Consider the following 13027-nt stretch of genomic DNA (forward strand, 5'->3'; position numbering starts at 1 on the left):
TGACAAAATAGAAAATTGTTAAGTGTTAAATAGGATACACATCAACAATAGGGGTTGGGTATGTTGAGAAAATGTAAACATCATAAGGTTTAGAGTAGTTAAATGGTCCTTAAGAGACAGGACTTTAAGTTGGTCTTGAAGGAGATGAATGAGATTTGAGTCAGTGGATGAAAAAGGAGGGTATTTCTGAAGTGTGGAAAGGACAAGAAGGTTTGTATGCACTGCCAGTGCAGTAGGTGAGTGTGGAGAAGAAGACGTTGGCACCAGTGGGATGAAAGGCATGCGTGGAAGTTTTATCTCCATATTGGTATTAGGGTGTTACTGGCAGGCTATGGTTTGGAATGTGATTACCTGTCCCTAACTCATTCAGAGGCGTTGTGTAATCCTGCTTTTCTTTTCCTCGTTGACTCATTCAAGGAACAGAAGGCAAAAGAAGAAGAAAAGGAAGAAAAAGAAGAAACCAAATCTGAACCTGAGAAAGCTGAGTATGTATGGTTTCTGTATGCTTTGCCTTGTTTCAGGAAGTCTCCTTTTCTTGTGCTCTCTCTTTGAGGGGCTGTAATGGAGAGTTTTGTCCTTTGTACACTGCGGAAACCCTGGGCGTTGCACAGGAGCGTCATGACAAAATCCTGTATCTGCATGGAGAGGCTCTGACTGCGAGGACTGCAGTGCAACGACCTCATTCCGTTACAGGGATAGGCATCCACACCCCAGCTGCCACTCCTGCCTTTTTCTCCTGGGTTCATGAGGGTTTCCTTTCTGTGTTTCCCTCTCAGCAGAAAAGACTCCAGTGATTCCATGTAATGCTGTCCAGAGATGAGATTGCCACAGTTCTGTCTTTAAACCCTGCTTATATTGCTATCCTTTTAAAGACCTGGGGAGGAAGCATTCCGGGTGCCCTTGCACAGAATCCTTGTAGAGCCACATGCATAAACGTGGCCTGGAGAGTTTGTTCAAAACTCAGACTCATGGGCCTCATCCCAGGGATTCGAGTTCAGCAGGTTAAGTGTGGGAGCCAGGAATTTTCTTTTTCACAAATGCTTCCAGCGTTGGGGAACGCAATTCTAACAGCAAGAATAAGAAGTGCCGAATCCATAAAAAAAAAAAAAAAAAAATTTTTTTTTGGTACCTTTAATTCCTTCATAAAAAGGAATCCTCCATCTTTTTCAAGTTCATAAAAAGGAATCCTCCATCTTTTTCAAGTTCATATAGTTTTATATGCACAATTTTAAAAATTGGAGAAAAACAAATTTTTAAGTACTTCTAGTGCCACTGTTCTCACATAGCGTTTTCTATTTTTGTCCTCTATTCTGTTATTTTCTTTGGCCTATTTTCATTGTCTGTTCTCTACAGTCAGCAGCATTCATTGTCATAGATCCTGAACTGTTGGATCAGTTGTGAAAATGACTATGTAAATGACTATTATAGAAAAATGTCCACATATGTAACAGGGCAAAACAAGGATCTCAATGACATTTCTTTTGCCAGTGTTAGAAAGAAAGTTAGTTATACGGCATATGGATCAAAGTTAATGTTAGTTTTTACAACACGAATACATGAATACACATATCCATACGTATACTTGCATGAAGGTTTGGTATTTTGCACCTACGAGGTTTTTAGATATTAGATTTCAGTGCTTCTAATTCCATTATTTTCTGCAAAATTAATGTATTGGCAGTCTTTATACACATGACCACCTAAGTGCATATATGCCTCTGATTTTAAATCTTACTGGCTACTCTGTGTTCAAGATTGAACATTGAAATTATCGTTTAAAAATAAAGCATGTTGGAAAGTTACAGCAAAATGAATTCTTCATTAAGTTATTCTCTTTTTAGTTAAATATTTTTTATTGCACAATTGGAAGGGAATCAGCCATTTATAGATAAAAACATCTTGAAGCCTGTAAAATGCCCTCCAGATATGAATTTCTCAGAATTACCCATCTATGGGGAGTTAAGATCAGTAGGAAACCCCACCCCTAATTCTAGCATTCTGAATATTGTAATTCATCGGAAATGAAATTAGTTTTCAAAAAAAAAAATACTATGATCTAAAATATTTGTTCACTTGTACATTTTTGCACAAAACATGCTTAGCTCTTTAGTTCCTTGATGCCTTATATTTCATTCATTTTCTCAGGGGAGAAGATGGAGAAAAAGAAGAAAAAGCCAAAGAAGACAAGGGTAAACAAAAGTTGAGGCAGCTTCACACACATAGATATGGAGAGCCAGAAGTTCCAGAGTCAGCATTCTGGAAGAAAATCATAGCATATCAACAGAAACTTCTAGTAAGATGTCTTAGAATGAATATTGTTACCGATACATAGTGAGACCATAATTTACAAAAAAAGAGAGAAAGAAGATAGTTCTTTATCTAGCGTCGTATACATTTTGCAGAAGTATGCCCCAAGTTAGTGAAATGCGTATTCATGTATAGATAATAAAGAAGAATAATTCTCTTTTCTGTTTACATCCCACAGTCAAAAATTCTTAAAAATCTTGTTTGAAAGTCACGTATTTGTGTATGTGTGTGTATGGCTTTTAAATATAATCCAACAACACATATTTAAAAAAAAAAAAAACAGGGTTCAAACCAACAACCTTTTGATTAGCCGTTGACCACTACGCCTCCAGGGCTCCTTACAATACACATGTATATACATACATACATACACACCCATATGTTTTTAAGTAAAGAGGATAAAAGATGAGTGTGTAGAATAAACCTACAAGAGGTATTGACTAATAATTTAGACCTAGAAATTAAGAACACTCCTCAAAAAACCTTTGAAAGACCAAGTTGTATTTAGTGTTTTATAGCTCTTGAGAAATAAAAAATAGCCAATTAAGAAACTGGATGTATCATAAAACCTTACAAATCAGGGAAACGGATTGTCCTCACTACTTATATATTCTGACAGCTTATGTATATATAAATACATACAAGTTTTATATATGCAAAAATATTTTAATTAATAGTTTTAAATATGTTTCCTTAAACTATCTCATGTTTTCTCTATTTGTTTAGTAGAAAGCACACCGAACATAAATGCTTTCCAGCTAACCCTGGATAGACACGAATTTCATATGTAGTGATTGTTGCCATGGCTACATATGTAGCTATATTATAGGTGGTTAGGACATGAGGTTGGGTGGGTTCTGCAATACCCTGCAATAGTGGATATGGTGGACACCTGGAGGATATGTTTAACTAGAAGCTGTTAAACCAAGTAATTGAGGTTTTGCTTCCATCTCTCTGTCTCAGGAGCTCACCGCCTCCATGTTCCTGCTTCTTGTTGCAATCTGACTTTCTTTGCAGATCAGTTTGCATGCACAAGACTAATCACGGCCACATCAGAGCACCACCAGTCCCCTGCCCCCAAGTCTTTGTGACTTCCCAGCTTAGATCACTCGGCTAACTAACTCAGTCCCTATGACCCAGTTCCACTTTCCCAGGAGAACCGATGTGACTGACCCACTTTGGGATTGGGAGCCACCCTTAGTCCAATGAGCTATGACAGTAAAGGCAGAGTGTGTGGGGTAAGATCACATCAGAGAGGGGGAAAATGAGACGTGCTATCATTTTGATATGGCTTCATGATAATAAAGCACTTGACATATCTACTTGGATATCTCATAGACACCTCACACTTAGTATTTTTAAAACAAAATACTTCCCTCTATATCTTATTTCTTTAAACCAATTTCTCCTTCAAGTTTTTGGATTTTGTTTTTGCTTTTCCAACTCAATAAATGGCACTAACCATTTGCATAGTTGTTTAAGCCAAAAATCCAGGAGCTAGGATCCTTGAGTCCTCTCTTTGCACCTCAAATACAACCCAACAGTAACGTTTTCAGCTCTTCCTTCAAAATAGATCCAGAATCAGCCCACTGCTTACCATCTCTACAACTACAACCCCAATCCAAGTCACCACTGTCGTCACTGTCATCATCCTGTGCTCCTGTAATAACTTGTAACTTGTCCCCTCACTTCCATTCTTGCCCCATACTATCTACTTTCCACAAAGTGGTCAGATAATCTTTCCAAATCACAAATCTGATAGAATCGTGCCTTCTTCAGAATACTCCAGGAGCTTCTTATCACATCAAGAATAAAATAATAATTATAATAAGATTAATAACTGACATCTTCTATTTGCCATGTACTGTTCTAGGGTCTTTTTGTATATTAACTCATTGAATTCTCTCAGTAACTTACGAGGTTGATTCTATTGTTATCCCCACTTTATGGATAAGAAAAGTGATGCCAGAAGAGGGATAGGGTGATTTGTACAAGGTCCCATGTCTAGTAAGCGAGTGATGGGGCAGGATTTAGGTTCATACTCTTAACCACTGCAGTGTGATATTAAACACAAAATTTTTTCAGAGGCTTGCAAAACCCTGACCCCTGCTCACCTCTGAGACCTCATTCTTTACCACTGTCGTCTTCTCGTTTTGTTTCCTTCTAATTATTCCTCAAACACACCAACATCATTCTGAGCTCAGGACTTTCACCCTTGATGCCCCTCTTTCTGGAACACTCTTCCCTGATATGCTTGTTGGGCTCACTCCCCTACCCCATTCAAGTTTCTGCTCACATGTCACATCCAGAGGTAAACTTTTACTGGCCAGCTACCTGTATGCCCTTAACCTGCACCTTAAGACAGCACCCTCATGCCCTATGCCCTTAACCTGATGTATTTTCGTTTGTAGCATTTAGCATCCCTTGAAATTATGTTTTGTATTTGTACGTGTGCTTCTTTCTTATTTGTCTCCTTAATGGTGGCAGAAATGTTCGTATTCTCTGCTCTGTACTGTCTTTAGCACCCAGAATGGGGCATGATACATATACTAGGCTCTCAATAAATATTTTTGAGTGAATGAATGAATGCTTTAATTGTCTGCAAAATTCAAGTCTCTTGATTCAGTGACCTTGTAATAATTTTTTTCACCTTCAGAACTATTTTGCTCGCAACTTTTACAACATGAGAATGTTAGCCTTATTTGTCGCGTTTGCAATCAATTTCATCTTGCTCTTTTATAAGGTACGTATATCTTAATGTTTTTAATAACCAGTGTATTACTGCAAATAGACTGAACTGAACTTAGAGGTTTCACAGACTTACTAATGAACACATCTAAGCCTTTTCTAAAATATATTTTGGTGAAAGAGAGAAGCTGGGCTCAAACACATCACTGATAATCAGCTAAGGTGGAATAGATTTGTTCATCTGAAGTAATGGATGAAATGTGAGAAATGGCTCAGGTGAAGAGTGTTTAATTTGGCAGAGGGTTTACCCACAGTGTTCCTGCCTAATGTGACTGAATATTTTACTTGTTATTGTATCTGGGTGTGACATACCTCTCTATTCACTTAAATTATTTGGATAACTGAAAAGCCAGCTTACCCATATGATTTTTCCCTGCCTGTGTTGGAATCCTCATAACTTTTGGTTGGTTTAGAAAGAACTCAGCAGAGTTCAAGTGTGCTCATGATTTTCTTTTGGGTTTTGAAAAGCTGTCTTTTTAGCCTTTGCTTTTAGTCCTTTCATTATTCAGTGGTTTTATATCCAACTTCGTATACTATTTGCTGAAAAAGCTTTATTTCCATTGTCTTTTGTTTTACAACATCTTAAATCCAGTGTACTGACTCTAATTTAAATGGTTTGAATTAGGTCTCCACTTCTTCTGTGGTTGAAGGAAAGGAGCTGCCCCCTAGAAGCTCAGGTGAAAATGCCAAAGTGAGCAGCTTGGACAGTGGCTCGCAGAGAATCATTGCCGTTCACTATGTCCTGGAGGAGAGCAGTGGCTACATGGAGCCCACGCTGCGCATTTTAGCTATTCTCCACACGGTCATTTCTTTCTTCTGCATCATTGGATACTACTGCTTGAAAGTAAGATAGTAAGGCACCAAGGTACCTGTGTGCGTCGGTGTGTGTGTGCATGTCTGTTGAAGGTTGGACTTCTCAAGGAGCAGATCTGAAATAGGAATTAGAGTGTGCAAAGTCTACTAGGGAATGTTCTCTGAATCAACACCTGTGGGGCAAGGGAAGGACACAGGATGGGGTAGAGGGAAATGTTGGTGTATGCAGTAAACACAGCGGGGTGTAGGCACAGGCCCAGCCTTGAAGGCGGATATGCCCCTTCAGGGTTCTCTTAGATTGGGCCAAGGAAGCTTGGCATTTATATCCCCACACTGACCAATCCTTGGCTACAGGCTACCCTGGGAAAGGAATATGGCCTTGGGCTGTTTCTACTGTAGCTTTCTTTCACATACTGATAACTATTCACATAATGGACAATTTCACCTATGACTGGCCCCCACCTCTCCCCCATCCTCAGTGCCTCACAGCAGTGGTCCAGTGTACTTACAAAAATGCATCATATGGAACCAATAAGTCATTTTGATTGTTCTGTTATTGATTATACATATCTACTACCATCTTTGGCAGAAATGCTTCACAGTTTATTACAGTTTACCCAGAAATTAATGCAGCTCTACAACTAAACTCTACCTACAGCCCGGGTAAGGGAACAATGTAATTTGGTGAATAGCACCCAGGGTAGTCTCCCTGGAAGCTCAGGGCTGCCCATTACCTTTGTAAGCCTCTCAATCTTTTTGAGCAAGATGCCTTTTCATTGTAACCCTTTTACCTTACTGTCCTCAGCCTCTGCTTCTGAAGCTTCTAAACATCTCTGGAAAAACCAGGGCCCAAGAATAAAAGACTGGAATGTAAAAGTTTCTGCAGAAACTCCTCTCCTTCCCTTTTCTTCCCTTGTTTCATGGGGGGAATATGCTTGGATGTTTTCAGAATATCTACATCTTTATTGTATCTGTGTCTTTTAGAAAGTCTGTTCATATGAAAAGAGAATCAATAAGCTCTGGAGACATTTGGCAAACCTTTTTTGCTGATGTTGAAATTAAAATTTGTCTCAAAATAGCATGTAGGCAGGCAGAGCATGGAATTATTAAAGAGATTTCTCAAATAAAACTCTGCATCTTTTAGTAGTAGGAATTTTGGAACATAAGTAAGATTTCTCTATTTTATTACATTTATTCATGTTGAACATATATGTATGTGTATATATATTTATGTATACAAAAGAAAAACATGATTTTAAAGAAAAACATGATTTTGCACAATCGTCTTTTTCTCTTTGGTATTTAAAAGTAGTACCATTAGTGCAATTATCTAGGAATTCCTGTGTTTAAAAACATATGCATATATAATCTATCTTCTGTTTTTTTTCAAAATCTTCTAGATGCTTCTTGCTCCCTAAATAGAGTTGATTCATTTTCACTCAATTTTTACCCTCTTCAAAGTACATAGGAAGTATTTCTTTCCAGAAGCTGTTTTATAAAGATAGAAGCCACAGGAGATGCCAATGAATCTAAACTAATTTTAACATGTTTATTTTTCAAACGTAGGTCCCGTTGGTTATTTTTAAGCGAGAAAAGGAAGTAGCACGAAAATTGGAATTTGACGGGCTCTATATTACAGAACAGCCCTCAGAAGATGATATTAAAGGCCAGTGGGATAGACTCGTAATCAACACACAGTGAGTAAAAAATTATATGAGATATTTCTGTGCTCAAAATTTCAAGACATGAAAGTACTTTGCTGGCTTTCCTGCAGGTTTGCCAGAAGTTTAGCAGAGGTAAATAACAGTTGTGTATTTAGCCAAGAAAATCAGAAGACTAAGCACCTCGGCCTTCTAATGGATGCCATCAGTTTTTGCCCACTGTGCTCCCAAGTCCTTAATCAAAAATGACTTTGAGTCCATCTCCGCAGCACGGACGGAAATAACATCCATTACTCAGCGCTCAGGGAAGTGTGTAGCTGGGAGTGCACAGCCTGCAGCAAGGGGTTATCTCATCAAGAAGCACATAGGAAGCAAAAATTATTCATTAAGGAAAGAGTTGTAGCATTAAAGGCAAAAATATTGAATTTCACACTTTTAATGGATCTGAGTTGTAAATCTCAAAAAAACTAGCTAAGTAGTGTGTCATGTAAAATATAAGACCAAAAAAAAAAAACTTTTCCTCTCCAGTAATTTGGCCTTGTGAGATCAAAGTCCAAACTACTAGCTGCTGTTCCAGGTATAAACCCATCACAAGTGTATAATTTTCCACCATAAAAAATATTAGTGATGCAGTATTTTTTGAGTAGTTTAGTTTACTACTCAAGAGTGAACTGTCTTACTATCACAGCCTCCACCAGACTGAGTCCAGTACAACTAAATGGCGTCCAGCTACCACCACTGACTGCTCTGACAGGGATCACAATAGAGGGTCCTGGACAGAGCTGGAGAAAAATGTAGAACAAAATTCTAACTCATAAAAAAAGACCAGACTTACTGGCCTGACAGAGACTGGAGAAACCCTAAGAGTACAGCCCCCGGACACCCTTTTGACTCAGTGGTGACATCACTCCTGGGGTTCACCCTTTAGCCAAAGATTAGACAGGCCCATAAAACAAAACGAGACTAAACGGGCATACCAGCACAGGGGCAGGGACTAGAAGGCAAGAGGGGATAGGAAAGCTGGTAACAGAGAACCCAAGGTCGAGAAGGGAGAGTGTTGACATGTCATGGGTTTGGTAACCAATATCACAAAACAATATGTGTACTAACTGTTTAGTGAGAAGCTAGTTTGTTCTATAGACCTTCATCTCAAGTACAATAAAAAAAAATTAATACACTTTTTATGTTAAAAAATAGACAAAGATTGAAATGTCTTCTCTCTACTATGATTAGTCTTTCTTGATCTTGAAAAATTATCAATTCTAATAGGTTCTGAGTTTTCAAATGGGGTTCATGTAATTTACAGACTATAAATGATTAAATGCTCAATTTTTGTTTTAGCAACTCTACCCATTACAAGGAAACCCTGGTGGCGTAGTGGTTAAGTGTTCTGGCTGCTAACCAAGAGGTCGGCAGTTCAAATCCGCCAGGCACTCCTTGGAAGCTCTATGGGGCAGTTCTACTCTGTCCTATAGGGTCGCTATGAGTTGGAATTGACTCAATGGCCATGGGTTTGGTTTCAGTGGGTTACGCATTACAACAGGAAGGCCTGGTGGTGCAATGGTTAAGTGGCTCCAGGGGAAAAAGAAGTGACAATTTTGCTTCCATAAAGATTATAGCCTAGGAAACGCTATAGATGCAGTTCTACTCTGTCACATGGAGTTGCTATAAGTTAGAATAGACTCCATGGCACCTAGCAACAACACCCATTGCTACTAAATCTAGTCAAACCTATCCCATTTGTTAGTATGATATGCCATGCCAAAAGTTTAGTTGAGGATGACTAGAAAAGCAATGACAGATTTCTAATATGTTAATTTTAAGGCAGTTCACAAAGAAATGTAGAGATTGACAGGTTATAACTAAAATAACAAATACAAAAACACTGCTTAGTAATAAATATGGTCATATTCTTCCTCATTAAAATTTTACCCCATAGTCTTTGTTTGTGATTTACCATGTATATATGTATATATTCATATTTGAAATAATATTTCCTATACTCCTGATGTAGAAAACCATAGGATAAGATAGTAAGGATGGCAGGATATACATTTGTATATTATTTTTGTGTATTTTGTAAGTCCCCAGGAATCTGTTAGCATTTACCATTTTTCTAAAACTGAGACTGTTTTACTTCTGTGCTTTTATTTCTTTTAGGTCATTTCCCAACAACTACTGGGACAAATTTGTCAAAAGAAAGGTAATGCTCCTCAGAAGGAATTCATTCTTCCGTAAAGTGCAGTTTTTCATTTTGAACTTGATGTGATGTGTATGTAGAATGGGATATTGAAGTGGGCTTTCTGTGCCTGCTAATGTCATTTTAAAATGGCAGTGGAATTGAATACGAATGCCAAAAATAACATTTAAGAAACCCATTCTCTGAAGCTTCAAAATAAACAAGCAGGGCTTCAATCACTCCACCCTGTGACTCAAGTGAATTAGCGGACTAGGCCCACAGCATTAACAAGAATTGGTCAGAATATTCTTGGAAATTGCTCAGAAACCTAAGGGGGCTGAAGGCTGTTTTCTGATAAGACACCTATGAATAACTAGGGCTGGGATCCTCACGTACACAAGAAGTGAAGTTGTTGGATGACAACAAAAGACTGAGTCTTATTTACTGTATATAACTTCAAAGTTTTTTTCTTTTGCTGCTGACTGCATTGCTGCAGAGGGTAGTAGAAAGAACACCAAAATGGAGCTCAGCTCCCGGCTGTGGCGCTCACTACAGCTCGGATTTTAAGAGCTTGTGATCATCAGTGTGGTCTCAGTGATCACGTCTGCCCTACCTACCACCCAGGATTTTTCTTTTTCTATTCTTGAATAAAATAATGTATATGACAGTGCCGGTGCGTTATAAAATACAACAATAATTATTTTTTTGATTCTTTACTTATTTCTTGAATGGCTCTAATTGCCGAACTGACTCAGTTCAGCTGACCTTTCGTAATGAGTTCTGGCTCAGGTAGACATTCAGAGTAAATGGCCAGCAATGCCTGCGGAAGGAAGTGCGCTTTCTGCCTTTGATTCCACCAGGTTACTCAAAAGGCAGTTGGCACCTGGCAGCCTGCGGACTTTTTGTTACAGGTCTGAGAGATGTGGAGTATGCTCCGGGAATATAAACTACGCCATTAAGCACACTGACATCTTTTTCCTTATAGCAACACTTTTGAGATGAAAGAAGCAGTGGGTTTGTTGGTTTTTCTTGTGCTGCAAGTTTCTCGTTTCTTTGCGATCATGGAGGGGCTGCCTGGCATTTTGAGTAGCACTGCATTAAGGTATATGAACCACATCCAAATGAGGCAGAAGCTTTCAAATAATAATTTTTAACAAATAAACACTTCATTCTTAATTATTTAAGAGAATAAAGAAGTTTCTAAATTATTAAAGCAAGTGTTTGGAAGGAAACTGTACAATTATAATCAAAAAAATAAATAGTCATGGCAGCTGTTTCCTCAGGCTGCCATAACAAAGTACTACAAAATGAAGGGCTTAAAACAGCAGCCATTTATTCTCTCACAGTTCTCAAGGCGAGGAAGTCTGTATTCAGGCTGTCGGCAGGACCATGCTGTCTCTAGGCTCTAGGGCAAGATTCCTTTTTGTCTCTTCCAGTTTGTGGTAGCCCCAGGCCTTCCTGGGCTTGAGGCAGCATCACTCCAACCTCTGTCTTCACTTGGCCTTCTCCTCTGTGTCTGTCTCTGTGTCTTGACGTGACGTTCTCCCTGTGGGTCTCTCTGTCTGTCTCCTCTTTTTATAAAGAATACCAGTCATATTGGATGAGGGCCCACCCTGCTCCAGTATGACCTCATGTTTCATACTTAGCTAATGAAATACCCTATTTCCAAACAATGTCACACTTACAGGCACTAGGGGTTAGGGCTTCAGCGTATCTTTTGGTGAGACACACACAATTCAGCCCGCAATAGCCACTAAAACTATTTGTGGCTTTTCTTCTTTAGTACCCAATTTGTTTTCCAGGGAATGGGAGTGAAAATACATCGAGAATTCCTACTTAGATCAGCATGCCCCATATTTAGTGCTGTGAGAATAATGCAAAACAAATCATTTTAATTAACCTATATAATGTATGTTTGTATCGTTTTTAACTACCATGGCTGTTTGATGTTTTCTTTTAATTTACCTAACATATACTTTCATAAAAAGCCGTTTTTTATTTCTACTAATCCTATATATCTGTTCTTTCCGTCCATTTTTATTTTGTCTTTTCTTCATCCCCTCTAATTGTTTTACTTTGACATTTCCCTCCTCCTTTCCCCTCTTTCGTATTTTCCTTGTTTCTCCTGCATTCGTCTCTATTCATTTTCCTACTCTTCTTTTCCCTTTTTGTTACCAATTATAGATAGTCCTGACTTACGATGTATTTGAGTTCTGATGAACCACACTTATAAACGTCTCTTTCTGGGTTTTTTTGTACATCTTATCTTTAGTAATATGCATGTATGTATGTACGTATTAAAATATATCTGTAAATTTATATGTAATGTTTTCAACCCCCAAAGGCAAATAAAGATTGGATTTATAAAGATACTGATAATAAAAGGCAATAATAATGAAAACTAAAAATAAAATTAGGCATTCAACTTACATCAGAACTGGCTTACAACGGAGTTGTCGGAATTGAACCCCATTGTAAGTCAGGGACTACCTGTGTTTCTCCTCCTGCTCTTCTTTCATTACTTTTCTTCTTCCCCATTTTTTGTCATTGTGTGGAATTGTTGTGATACATGAACTTTAGGCCCAGGGTAGGTATATCACAGAGTTTGATGTATTGAGCTCAAGTTATTTGGCTTTGGCTGAGCCACGGTGCACTGCGAGTCCACATCTAAGGCCCTCATCTAAATGCACGACCAATGGGCAAAGCCAAGCAAGTGCAACACACCAAAGATGGAGCGGGGACAAGAAAGCCGAGGGGATATGTTGTTGTTGTTGTTAGCTGCCCTCAAGTCAGCCCCCAGCTTATGGTGGCCGCATGCACAAAGGAAGGAAACGCTGCCTGGTTCTGTGCCATCCCCATGATCTGTTCGGGATGGGATCCCTAGGATTCTTATTGCCTGATTTTCAGAGGTAGATCACCAGGCCTTTCTTCCTAGTCCATCTTAGTTTGGAAGCTCCACTGAAACCTGTGCAACATCATGCAACATGCGCGCCTCCACTGATAGATGGGTGGTGGCTATACATGAGGTGCCTTGGGAATTGAACTCATGTCTCCCACACTGAAGGCAAGAATTCTACCACTGAACGACCAGTGATTTACATCCAGAAAGGATGCCACTATTGTAATGTCCAAGCCTAGTGGCAGTGGTCTGTGGAGAAGATAATTGGCTGTGGAGTCAGACATTACCTGGGTTACTCTGACCCCACCTCTTGCCAAGTTTAACAAACTTGGGCATGATATGCTTTCTAAAACACAGTCTCTTTATCTACTAAATGTGATGATAATAACATGAAATTTATATATTGTGAAAGTCATATGA

General features: G+C 38.7%; 1 protein-coding gene across 1 annotated transcript in view; it reads left to right on the forward strand.

The window, feature by feature from the left end:
* The window catches only part of LOC100676989 (ryanodine receptor 2), a 362795-nt gene that overhangs the window by 319867 nt on the left and 29901 nt on the right, over positions 1 to 13027 (forward strand). The window contains exons 79-84 of the mRNA XM_064276716.1: positions 418 to 485; positions 2146 to 2293; positions 4964 to 5050; positions 5681 to 5899; positions 7435 to 7565; positions 9690 to 9732. Coding sequence (XP_064132786.1) covers positions 418 to 485; positions 2146 to 2293; positions 4964 to 5050; positions 5681 to 5899; positions 7435 to 7565; positions 9690 to 9732 — 696 coding nt within the window. The remainder of the gene's footprint in view (positions 1 to 417; positions 486 to 2145; positions 2294 to 4963; positions 5051 to 5680; positions 5900 to 7434; positions 7566 to 9689; positions 9733 to 13027) is intronic.

This window comes from Loxodonta africana, chromosome 25 (assembly GCF_030014295.1).
Source record: "Loxodonta africana isolate mLoxAfr1 chromosome 25, mLoxAfr1.hap2, whole genome shotgun sequence".
Taxonomy (NCBI): Eukaryota; Metazoa; Chordata; class Mammalia; order Proboscidea; family Elephantidae; genus Loxodonta; species Loxodonta africana.